Here is a 13,481-nt window from a genome sequence, read left to right as displayed (position 1 = left end):
GAAAAAAAAAAAAAGCCCTGGCTGGTGTGGCTCAGTGGATTGAGCGGCAGCCTGTGAACCAAAAGGGTCACCTATTTGATTCCCAGTCAGGGCACATGCCTGGGTTGCGAGCCAGGTCCCTAAGTAGGGGACATGCGAGAGGCAACCACACATTGATGTTTCTCTCCTCTTTCTCCTTTACCCTCTCTCTAAAAAAAAATAAATCTTAAAAAATTAAAAAACAATTGTTAAAGTCTTTGTGTGGCACATGTTATATACATAGCAGAAAAACTACTAGTCATAGTTTAACTTTATAAGAAACTGAACCTAACTGTTCTCTAAAGTAATCACATCATTTTTCATTCATGAATATGTAAGAGCTCTAGTTTCTTCACATAGCTTCATAGACATTTGATATTGTTAGTCTTCTAATTTTAGCCATTTTAGTGGGTGTGAAATGATAATGTATTGTGGTTTTAACATACATTTTTTTTGATGACTAATGATGAGTACTATTTAATATATTTATTGGCGATTTCTGTATCTTATGTAATGTGTCTGTTCAAGACTTTTACCAATTTAAAGATTGGATTTGTAGGAGTTTTAAAATGTGTATATATAAATACACACTCATACACACACACATTCTAGATGCGTCATTTTTTTGTAAGTATTTTCTTCTGAATATTGGCTTGTACACTTAATGGTGTCTTTTGAGGAATAGGAATGTTGGAATTGAATGTATTTATATTTAAAATTGCTAGTGGCTTTTGTGTAGTAAGAAAATTTGCTTAAGTCCAAGGTTGTGAAGAAATTCTCTTATGTGTTCTTCTAGAAGTTTTATAGTTTTAGCTTTTACATTTAGATCTGTGCTTCATTTAATTTTTGGATATGCAGTGAGATGGGGTCAAGGTTAACTTTATTTTATTTACCTAGTTGATCCAGTACTACTTTTCTTTCCTATTCAGTTACCTTGACACTGTTATTGAAAATCAATTAACCACATAAGTGTGTGTCTGTTTGTGAACTCTATTGTGTTCTATCCTGTATGTTTATCCTTACACCAACAGCACACTTTTTTGATTACTGTGGATTTATTGTAAGTCAAAGTCATGCAGTGTGAATTATACAACATAATTTTTCTTAGTCAAGATTGTTCTTCATTTAAGATTGCTTCTCTTCATTTACAGTTGCTTCTTCTAATTAAAAATCATTTTTATTTTATATAAATTTTAGAATAAGTCTGTGATTTTTAAGAAAAAGCTGCTGGGATTTTGTTGGGATTGTGTTGAATCCATAGGTCAATTAGAGGAGGATGGAAATTACCAAGTTTGAGTCTTTTAGTCCATGAATGTAGGTTACACCATTTTTTTGCTTTCTTTAATTAACCTTAGTAATGTATTATATATTTTAGTATAGAGGTCTTTCACATTTTTCATTAGCTTTATTGCTAGGTTTATGATGCTTTTGACACTATAGAATATGGTATTACATTGGCCCCAATTTTGTTGCTAGTATTGTGACTAAACAAACAAACATAAAACAGAGATTTAGCTGCCTGCTACCAGAAAAGCCAAACTCATGAGGCACCATTTGAGTGCAGGTCATAAGCCAGGTAGCCTGTTTGTTTCCCTGGGATTGTATAAACTTGGGTTGAGACAGATCAGGTGCTTTCTTAAAATAACTAATGAACTTCTCAATCTTTTGCATGTTTTGGGTGGGTCTACCTCCCAACCAATCCCTTCTTTCCCCTGGCTAGACTGACAGGCCTCTTTGGTCCAGAATCTCCCCCTGCACCATTTTGACTTCCATGGCACATATTCCTGCTTTCCTCTAGTGCTACCCCCAATGTGTTTAAGAAGGGAGAAAGGGCTTTTTCTGTATCCAATTATCTTGCTAGCTTTTCATGCACTCAGGCCCTACCCATTGATATTTCTAGTTTTCTGCGTGCTCAATGTAAGAACCTCCCCTCCGCCACCATCTTGGCCGATGGTGGAGATACCCCACTGTACTGGACAGACTGTCTGCTGGTAACAGTATATAGATTTACTTAAAAACAAACAAACTATTAATCTTGTGTCTTGTGACTTTGCTAAATTCACTTATTAGATCTGCGAGTGTTTTTGTAGATTTCAAAATGTTTTCTATGTAGATAGACAGTCATGTATTATTTATTTATATTTTTATTTTTTATTTTGTGTATTGCACTGACCAGGCCTCCCTGTCCATACTTTTTTTAAAAAAGTGATGTGACAGTATATTCTTAACTTCTTACTGATTTGGTGGGGAATGCATTTAGTCTTTTATCATTCAATATGTTAGCTGTAGATTTTTTATAGATGATGTTTGTTAGGTTGAAGATGTTCCCTTCTACTCCTTAGTTTGCTGAGTTTTTTCATGAATGGGTGTTAAATTTTGTTAAATGCCTTTGCAGTATAAATTCAGATGTTCATGAGATTTTTAAAAAGTTTCTTAGTAAGTTGTTATATATCAATTAAGTTTTGAATGTTAAATCAATCTTGTATTTCTGGGGTAAAACTTACTTTTTATATATTTCTAGATTTGATTTGCTAATCTTCTATTACAGATGTTTACTTCCTTGTTCCTGAAGGATAATTAACTATAGCTTTATCTTATAATTTTTTTTTCTAATTTTCTATTAGGGTTATGTTGGCCTTATACTAAAAGTTGGGGAGGGTTCACTCCCCCTCTATTTTTATATAATTTATTTCCATGAAGGAATTTTTTAGTGTTACTTTTTTCCCCTTAAATGTTTGGTGAAAATTACTAGTGAGACAATCTAGACCTGGAGTTTCTTTGTGAGAAACATTTTGGTTAAAAATTCAATTTCTTTTTAGATAATTTCAATTTAGACCTGTTTTAATAAGTAGAGTATTTTAAGAATTTGTCCATTTCTTCTTCCTACTTATTATCTTTATAATGTCTCTAGAATCTGTAGTGGTAATCCCCTGTTTCAGTACAGACTTAGGTAACTTACGTTTTATGTCTTATTTGTTAATTATTGCATATTTAGAAGTATATTAATTTATTTAAAGAATTAACTTTTTTCATTTTCTATTTTACTGATTATTTTCTTTATTTTACTTTTTGTGTTTAATTTGTTGTACTTTAGCTATTTAAGATAGAAGCTTAAATATTGATTTTTAATTTTTCTTTTCTTAAAAATAAATGCTTTTAAGCTAAATCCTCTCTCTAAACAGTACTTTAGCTGCATCACAAAATTTGATTTAAAAAATTATTGATCAGGAGAATCAAGATGGTGGAGGAGTGAGTGGAAGTCACACTGACCACCTCCCAGGACCAATCTGGAATTACAGCTAACTCGTGGAGAAATCACCTGGGACAAACAACTGAACAATAGCGAGAAAGGAGCCTTATAACCTCAGACAGACAGAAGAATCAGCTTTAGCACAATCTACCTGGTAAGGAGTGTGGTAGAGAATGCAGAAGGTGGACGAGGTTCCCATGGGTGGTGGCACCAGAAGGGTATTGAAACTGCCAGTTGGATCCTCCTGAGAAGAGTGGGGTATCAACCATAAGTGGGGCTCTCCAGCCTACAGCACCAGAGCCCAAAAAGTGCACGGGTAACAGCCAGCTGTGAAAAGTGGCAGGGTTGCTCTCTGCCAGAAATGGGCAGCTGGAGACACAAAGAGCTGTTTAAATGGCCAACACATAAGTTTTTATTTGCAGCCACCTTCTCTGGTCTCCAGCAAAGGCTGGGGCAGATTGGGCTAGAGACGTCTGACGAGAGACTGGGGAAGGAGGCTTTGGGGAGAAAACAGGGGGTAGCCGGTGGGATCCTGGTGCTGACTCCTCCCCATATGGCAGCAGCCATCTTGCTCAGGCAGACCAATTCCCTGAACGGCAACTGCGTGAGAGGACCCAATAGCCCTGCCCCCATGAGGGACTCGGCCCTGGCCTTGGAGTGCAGAAGCCTGACTGCTGAGTACAGAGTGGCAGCCACAAATAGTAGATCCCTGGCTAATGGGGGCACAGAGTGGTCTAGAGACACTTGAGGAGAGACTGGAGACGGAGGCTTTGGGGAGAGAATTGAGAGAGTAGCTGGCGAGATCCCGGTACTGACTCCTCCCCCATATAGCAGCAGCCTTCTGGCTCAGGCAGACCACTCCCCTTAGTGGCAGCAGCGTGAGAGGACCCAATAACCCCAACCCCAGGAGGGAATCTGCCCCACCCTGTGGTGTCTAAGCTGGCCTGCTGAGTGCAGAGTGACTAGATTAAGAGCTGAAGGAGACATATACAGACAGTAGATTCCTGGAGTTCTCAAAAAGACTGCCTAAGGTCAGACAGGGTCAATGTCTGACATCATCAGAGGCAGCTCCAGAAGGAAAAAACAGTGGTCTCCTACCATAGAAGTTTACACCACAAAGTCAAGAAATCAAGATAGATCAATTTAAGAAGCAGAAGCAAAAAAGGAGAGCCTCACAGATAATGGGAAGACAAAGAAATACCACCCAGTCAAATGGAAAGGAGGAATCCCTAGAAAGCAAACTAAATGAAATAGAGGCATATAGACTATCAGATATTAAGTTCTAAACAACAGTCCTAAGGCAGCTCAGTGAGCTCAGAGAGCTCAGAGAGAATTACCAAAAATTACAGCGAAACTTCAAGGAACTTACTGCAAACTATATCAGCATGAAAAAGGACATAGAAACTATCAACAAGAGACAAGAGAAAATGAATTCAATTTCTGAATTGACGAACACAGTAGAAGGAATCAAAAGCAGGCTAGATGAAGCAGAGCAACAAATCAGCGAGCTGGAGGACAAAGTAGAAAAAAGCTCCCAGAAAGAGCAAGAAAATGAAAAAAGACTCAAAAAGAATGAAGAGACATTTAGGGAAATGCACGACAACCTGAAACGTAATAATATCCATCAAATAGGGATATCAGAAGAAGAGGAGGAAGTGAGAGAGAATCTGTTTGAAAAAGTAATGATGGAAAACTTCCCCAATTTGAGGAGAGAAAAAGTCACACAAGTCCAGGAAGCACAGAGGGTCCCATTCAAGGGGAACCCAATGAGGCCCACTCCAAGACACATAATTAAAATGGCAAATCTCAAAGACAGAGAATCCTAAAGGAAACAAGGGAGAAAGAGGTATTTTCATATAAGGGAGCTGTGGTACGGCTAACAGCTGACTTTTCAACAGAAACACTACAGGCCTGAAGGGAATGGCAAGAAATATTCCAAGCAATGAAAAGCAAAGGCCTGTAACCACGACTGCTCTACCCAACAAGGCTCTCAATTAAATTGGAAGGTGAAAGGAGGAGTTTCCCAGACAAAAGAAGGCTAAAAGAATATACCTCCACCAAACCAGCATTGTAAGACATGCTAAAGGGACTGCTTTAAGAAGATAAAGAAAAAGAGTCTATACAATTCCTTTCACAGTCACCAATACTTGTTATTACCAATATTTTTAATACTTATTAATCTGATTGTGACAATGATGTGTTTTTTTAATTGTTATTTTATTATTTGTTGAAACTAAACCTGTTTTTGTATTTTTCTTGCCTATTTCTATTATTTTAAAAAAGCTTTAAATGACTTTCTGGTATTCTTCAATTTTTTGTATAATGTGTGAAATAGGGCTCTATATTTGTTTTATTTAAAGTGATAGCGGTCCATGCACTGTATTTGTTGAATAAGCCTTCTTTTCCCCATTGATTTGAAATATCAGTTTAATCATATATTACATTGTTAGACAGATATATATATTTTTTTCTAGAACACTCATTTTATTTCATTGGTCTACGTGATTATTTCTGTGCTGGTGTCATGTTGTTTTAATTGCTGAGACTTTATAATGGATTTAAATTTCTTAATATAATAGATCTTGACATTTAAATAAATAAGTAAATAAAATCAATCTGCATTTAAAAAAAAATAAGGAACTCATACCTTTTGTGACAACATGGAAAGAACTGGAGAATATTACGCTAAGTGAAATAAGCCAGTTGGTGAAAGACAAATACCATATGATCTCACCTATAAATGGAATCTATTCAACAGAATAAACTGATAAACAAAATAAACCACAGGCATGGAAACATGGGGCAGACTGAAAGTGACCAGAGGAGATGGGGAAGGAAGACAATGGTGGAAAGAAGAAGGGACTAAACAAAGAACATGTATGAATGACCCGTGACATGGACAACACAGTAGGAATTGACTGTAGGAGAGGGAGGCGGGGTGGGATAGGTGGAGGAAGGCAGAGGGGGTAAAATTGAGACAACTGTAATAGAATAAACATGACAAAAATAAAAAATTAAAAAAATTCTAGTGGAAATGCTAAACACAAATCCAACATTTTTTAAACATTAAAAATATTGCACTGATTAAATTTATATGTGTATGGGAAAGAATATTTAAGTGATGGAAGAAAGATTTTCCCCACTACACTATTCAGAACATTTTCTCCTCTTTCTAAAACTGAGTCATTAAGAAAATGAGCTTTTTCCTAAAAATACATTATGAAGTATAATTGTTAAATTAGAGTAAATTACTGGATTGTATACAAAAAAATAATTATTGATCAATTTGAACTTTGTTAAATATACCCTATGACTTTTTTATCATAGTTGATATACAAATATTATATTAGTTTCAGGTACACAACATAGTGATTCAACATTTATATACCTTACAAAGTGATCACCATGAAAACTTTGGTAGCTACCTGTCACTGTACAAAGTTATTATAATATTATGGACTACAATCCCTGTGTTGTACGTTACATCTCCATGGCTTATTTATTTTATAACTGAAAGTTTGTACCTTTTATTCCTCTTCATATTTTCCACACATCCTCCCCACCACTCAAAACATTAGTTTGTTTTCTGTAGCCATGAGTCTCTCTCTCTCTCTCTTTAATAATTCACATATAAATTAAATTATGTAGTATTTGTCTTTCTCTGTTTAGCCTATTTCACTTAGCGTAATACTCTCTAGGTCTATCTGTATCACAAATGGTAAGATTTTATTCTTTTTTATTGCTGAGTAATATTCCATTGGGTATATATGCCAGCTCATGTTTATCTATTCATCTATGGACACTTAGATTGCTTTTATATCTTGGCCATTGTAAATAATACTGCAACAAACATAGGGATGCATACATCTTTTTGAATTACTGTTTTCATTTTCTCTGGATATATATCCAGAAGTGCAATTGCAAGGCCATATGGCAATTTCATTTTTTAGTTTTTGGGGAACCTCCATCCATGCCAATAATTGTCATTTGTTAATAATAGCCATTCTAACAAGTGTGAGGTGATGTCTCATTGTGGTTGTGATTTGCATTTCTCTGGTGACTAGTGATTGGTGAGCATCTTTTCACATGTCTGTTGGCCATCTGTATATCTTCTTTGAAGAAATGTCCATTGAAGTCAGCCTATTTTTAATTAGTTTGTTTTTATTTTTGATGTTGAGATGTATGAATTCTTTATATATTTTAGATATTAACCCTTATTGGATATATTATTTGCAAATAACTTATTTAATAGGTTGTTTTTTGTTTTATTCATGGTTTCCTTTGCTTACAAAACCTTTTTAGTTTGATAAAATTCCATTTGTTTATTTTTGCTTTCTTTGCTATTTTCCAGAGAAACATACCCAGAAAAAAGCTGCTAAGACCAGTGTCAAAGGGTTTACTGCCTGTTTTTTTTTCCCTAGGAGTTTTATGATTTTAGGTTCTATGTTTAAGCTCATAATGTATTTTGAGTTTATTTTTGTATATAGTGTAAGAATGTCATCCAGATTTATTTTATTTTTTTGCATGTATCTGCACAGTGAAGAGTCTGTCATTTTTTAAATTGTATACGCTTGCCTCCATTATCACAGATTGATTGACCTTATGTGTGGGTTTATTTCTGTGTTCTCTATTTTGTTCCATGATCTATGTCTTGTTTTTGGGCCACTACCACACTGGTTTAATCACTAAAGACTTCACCAAAAAACTATTAGAACTAATAAATAAATTCAGTAAAGTTACAGAATGGAAAATTAACATGTAGAAATCTGTTGCATTTCTTTATGCTATTAACCTATCAGAGAGAGAAATTAAGAAAATTCCATTTAAAATTGCATCAAAAAGAATAAAATACCTAGCAATAAAATTAACCCAGGAGGTGAAAGACCCATACTCTGAAAACTATAAGGCACTGATGAAAGAAATTGAAAATAACACAGATAAATGGAAGAATTTACCGTTCTCATGGATTAGAAGGATTAATATTTTTAAAATGTCCATACTACTCAAAGCAATTTACAGATTCAGTGCAATCCCTATCAAAATACCAATGGCATTTTGTACAAAATAGAATAAATTATCCTAAAATTGATCCTCAAAAGACCCTGAAGAGCCAAAACAATCTTGAGAAAGAACAAAGCTGGAGATATGTGCTCCCTGATTTCACATTATACTACAGAGCTTTAGTAATCCTTTTTTTCTTTTTAATTTATGGATTTTTTAAAAGTATATTGCTAAATATTCAAATATTTTGGGATATTCTTCCTTTCCTTTTTAAATTTAATATCATTTTGGTCAAAGAAGATAAGCTGTATTATATCAATTCTTTGGAACTTGAAAGGCTTGCTTTTTCTCCAGCATAGGATCTATTTTGGTGACTATTTTATATGCATTACAAAAAAATGTACATTCTGCTGCTGTTATTTGCAATGTTCTTTATATATCAACTAGGTGAAAAGTAGCTGTTTTTCAGACCATTTGAATCATTACTGATTTTTTGTCTAATTCAATAATTGCTGAAGGCTGGTGTTGAAATCTCACATTATGACTTGAATTCGCCTTTTTCTTTTTTAGCTTAAATTTTTTTTTTTTTTTTGCTTCATGCATTCTGAAGCTTTATTACTAGCGGTTTGCACATTTAAGATTTTTATCTTTCTGATCTATTACCAATTTTGTTACTATGAAATTCTATCTAAAATTCTTATTATTGTCCCTCTGTATGTAATGTGTCTTTTTTCTCTGGCTAGTTTTAAGAATTTTCTCTTTTACTCTTATTTTCAATTGATTATGATGTACCTAAGTATGACACACTTTATATCTTCTTGGGCTTTGTTCAACTTCTTTGATCTGATTGTTTGTAATGTTTGTCAATTTGGAAAATTCTTGGCCATTTTATTTTCATATATCTCTTCATTCACTTTCTCCCTTCCATCTCAAAAACTAATTACTTGTGTGCTAAATCAAGATTACTTGGTATTTTCCCATAATTTCCGATATTTTGCTCCTTTTATTATCATCCTCCCCCTGCTTTGGGTTTCATTTGGAATAATTTCTATTCCAACTTAATCTTTAAACTTAATCTTAACTAAACTAAACTAAATAAACTTAATCTTTAAGTTTATTGATTTTTTCCTTATATATAGGCAGTTAAGCCCATTGCCTAAATTATTTTTTGATATATATATATTTTATAAGCATTTGTTTTTATCCTTTTTTATAGTTTCCACCTCTTCTAAAATTTTCTGTATTTTTGCACCCTCTGGTCCATTTTATTTATTAAATCTTTTAACAAATTTATAATAGTTGTTTTATAAACCTTGTTTGATATATCTGACATTTAGATCATCTCGGGATCTGCTTATACTGAGTGTTTTCTCCTAATTAGTAATCCGATTTTGTTGCTTCATCTTACATTTTGGGATACCCTTGAGAGATATCTTTCAGCTTTTCAGTATGGCTTTCTGCTTTTTGTATTTCTGAGTTGTGTTTTTCTCTTGTACTTCTTTGGCTTTATGCCTCTCAAAATCTCTCTCTCCACTGTGGAAAGGACTAGAGTGCCTTGCAGGGACTTCTCTCAAATTCTGTTGCTTCTCTCCCAGCGTTTCGGAAGCCAAGGATTTGTATTTGAGATAGACCCTGGGTATCTGAACAGGGGGACGATCTCTAGGCTTTTTAAACTGCTCTTTGTATTACTTGTCTCCTCCATGCATTCAAAATTCATGGGGAAGAATTGCTGGGTGGGACATAGTTATTCTGTGGCTGGGGCCCCTCAGGATTCTAATTTGTCTCACTAGTTTTGCTTTGTTTCTTCCATGCTTTGTTCAATTCTTCTCCTTCAAGAGGTTTCCCTTTCTGCTAGGGACAACGGCATCTCTGAATCTTCTACCTTATAAAGTTAATAACTTTTGGCATTTGGTTCATATAAGTTTGTTTAAATCCTGTCTTTTTTTTCTGGGTTTAAAAATACTATAGTTTTATAATTAACCTGGCATGTTCTTATTGTTGGGAGTGAAAGTCTTGCAATTTTCCACATTCTAACCAGAAGTGAAGTCCTTGGACTAACTTAAAAGATACATTAAAATCATATAATGAAGTGCTTATAAGTCAAATAAAATATATCTTAAGGTTTATAATTATACTCCATTAAAAAATGAAACTCTATCCCTTAGCTTTATCATATAAATATTTTTACCAGATACCCTTTGAGTGTTTTTAAAATGCAAATCCATATTTAAAAGAATGTTTGCTACGATTGAAATGATAATAAGAATGTGATAAGGCTTTACAAAATAGGGTAAAAGGAATTCTAGTGAATATTTTGAGCAAAGTACAAAGTTTTATGTTTATAATTTTTCAAGATAATTATGAATTACAAGATAATTATGAATTACAAGAAGACATGAATTGTCCTCTTGCATAATATATTTAAAATGTGGCTATTTTAGATACACAAATTAATTTTAAGCATAGTAAAAATTAACTGTACTCAAACGTGGTATTGCAATTTTAAAATTAAATTTATCATGGCTAGATATTTGTCAATTTTTCTAAAATATTTGACTTTTTTTTCTTTTTCTTTTTTTAGGAATCCTAAAGTCAAAATATTAGAAGGAAAACAGAAACATGGCTCATCATATTACATTTCTTTGGATAGTTTTGGCCCTACTTAAGAATTCTGTATCAGCTGAAGATGGGGAAATAAGATCAAGTAAGAACTATTAGCATTGCCCCTTTTTGTTATCAACACATTGATTGTACAAATCAAGTATGGAGAGCTTATTAAGGATCTTATTCTTAGTGTCTTTATGATGTAATTTCCTAAAATGAATGAATTGCTTTGTTACACATTAACTGAGAGGAAAAACTTCTATCGGAGGTAATTTTGGAGATAATGCATTTAAATGGCTTAGCACAGTGACATCTCAGTAAATGGTGACTATTCTGATTGCCTGTAGGAAAACTTTCATTACAGAAGGAGAGATAAATTCATGTAGTTATGCTGGCCAGGCAACCAGTTACAAATATCATACTTCTTTTTAAGAGTTTACTTATTTACATATTTTAAAACTTATAAATATAATGCCCTACTATAAATTAATTATGGTTTCTATGACAGTTAAATCAGATGGCTTAACACTTCGATTTAACTTGGCTTAAAATTTATTAAAACAATGTTTGCATACTACTTTTATAGTTTAATCCACCTAATACTCTAAAAGGTAGATGCTTTTCTCTGTTTTTTGTTTTTTTTTCCCGAGGGGGAAAAGAGATTCACAAAATTTAAGAGGCTTACCTAGTGTCATACAGCTTGTTAGAGCTGTAACTAATATTTAAACTATGCTTTTGATTTTGGTCCATTCCTTTTCTATGACATTGGTGATTCACCTCCCTAAGGAGCAGATCTCTTGGAGTGGTATTTTGTCTGTTGTTTATCAACAGCAATATTTGCTTTTTGCATCCATGGTCTTGGCTAACCTTACAGGTATGAAATATATGTTCTATGGCTCTGGAAAGGTGTAGGAAGGGCCAAGAATAAGCCTGTAACAGTTAACCACAGAATCAAGTGTCAGACAAACATTAGCAGGCCCAGACAATAATGAATCTCATAGTATTTAGGAAGAGCAACATTGAAGAGGTCTGCAAACACAACTTTCCTGTCCTTTAAAAACCTCCAAAAAACCATAACCCCAGACCAGTGTCCAAAAATAACAGAAGAACTGCATTCCCTTAGGTTAGGAAAGTTGTCTTTGGGCCAAGTTCCATTCTGGTGTCCCTGCCATGAACTCTGGCAGTGGTCACCATGGCAGAGGTTGTTAAAGTAGCGCCCTTCTGCCCCACGCCACCACCCGCCGTAGAGCACCTTAGGCGTAACATCATAACCACGCTGACATTTTTGAGACAAATCCAACCCATGCTTAGGCAGTTTTTTGTGTTGTTTTGTTTTGTTTTGTTTTTAGTAGCAGTTTGACTGTTGTACATGCTCACCTGACAATAGTGTTTATTTTTGCTGGTTACTGTGATGGGTACTTTGAGGTAACTGTAACATTGAAGACTCTTCATTTGAGCCTTGTCATCATCATCTCAAACATGTGAGTAGGCAAAGATAAGAAACAGGATGGAAAGAAGGGAGAGGAATGAGGAAGTGGAAGAGATGAAAAGAGAGACAGTGATTAATAATTTACTGCTAAGGAGATACAAAAATTCTCATGCTGATTGTCACTAAATATTTTCCAATACCATTCTTTGCAATTGTGATTTCTTGTTTAAAATATATACAGAATATAACTCATCTTTATTGTAACTTTAAATTGGGCATTTAATCACAACTTAAGGGAGACAATTTAATATGAGTAAAAACACAGGACTTAAAATTTGCTACATATTCCCTTGGTTCATCTCATTTTCTTCCAACTCATCAAATCCAGGGGCACATGATCCTTATCAGAATGGCCATGAACAGTAATATTTTTGCTGTTTTGTGTTCAGAAGTTAGAGATACAAAAAGCGAATATAGCAGTTCCTTCCTGTGCACTCTGTTGGCCATTTCAATTATGGGAGCTCTCCAAACAAATTAGTTTGTCTCTTTGGCTGTGTCTGTGTCTCATCTCTGGACCTTTGCATTATTCCCTCTGATTAAAATGTCCTCTTCTTCACCTGGCCAAAGCTGTCCTTTCTGATTTCAGGTTGCCTGTTGGCTTTCACACACAACCAGCCTTGGCTTTCCACCATTAGGTTACAAACCCCTCCTAAATGTTTTCATAATGGTTTGTACTTTCCCCAACCAGCCAGTCGTCTGTCTTACTAAACCATGACCTTTTTGAGAAATCTTATGTATCTGTGAAGCCAGTACCTAGCATGATATCAGGGACAGAATAGGTATTCAGTATACATATGCATAAAAAGAAAGAAGGAAGGAAGAAAAAAGAGAGAAGAGTTAGAGGCATGTTGTGTGCTGTAGAAAAGAGAGTAAAGTTTTTTGTTTTTCTTTCTTTCTGTAAGTGCTTAGAACTTGTCTAGATATAACTTACACCAGAGTTAGTCTTTTTCCCAATAGAACTATAAAATGTGCTGATCATACTGTTTCCTGGTATCTTGAAACAAGAATCTTAATGGATAAAGAAATAACTTTATAACCTTGAATATAGATTTGCTTAGCACAAGCTAATGTTTGACGACATTATTCACTGAAGATGAAAGATCAGACCTTTAAAAACTT

At 34.3% G+C, this 13,481-nt stretch overlaps 1 protein-coding gene across 1 annotated transcript in view; it reads left to right on the top strand.

Annotated features, from left to right (window-relative positions):
• Positions 1-13,481, top strand: part of COL21A1 (collagen type XXI alpha 1 chain) — a 171,550-nt gene that overhangs the window by 40,915 nt on the left and 117,154 nt on the right. Inside the window, exon 2 of the mRNA XM_054569504.1 lies at positions 10,851-10,973. Within this exon, the coding sequence (XP_054425479.1) occupies positions 10,889-10,973 (85 nt within the window). The 5' untranslated portion in view covers positions 10,851-10,888. The remainder of the gene's footprint in view (positions 1-10,850; positions 10,974-13,481) is intronic.

The sequence above is a fragment of the Pteronotus mesoamericanus genome, unplaced genomic scaffold, assembly GCF_021234165.1.
Source record: "Pteronotus mesoamericanus isolate MK-2021 breed Mesoamerican mustached bat unplaced genomic scaffold, CSHL_Meso_final contig_20, whole genome shotgun sequence".
NCBI lineage: Eukaryota > Metazoa > Chordata > Mammalia > Chiroptera > Mormoopidae > Pteronotus > Pteronotus mesoamericanus.
This window is presented reverse-complemented; position numbering and strand designations above follow the sequence as displayed.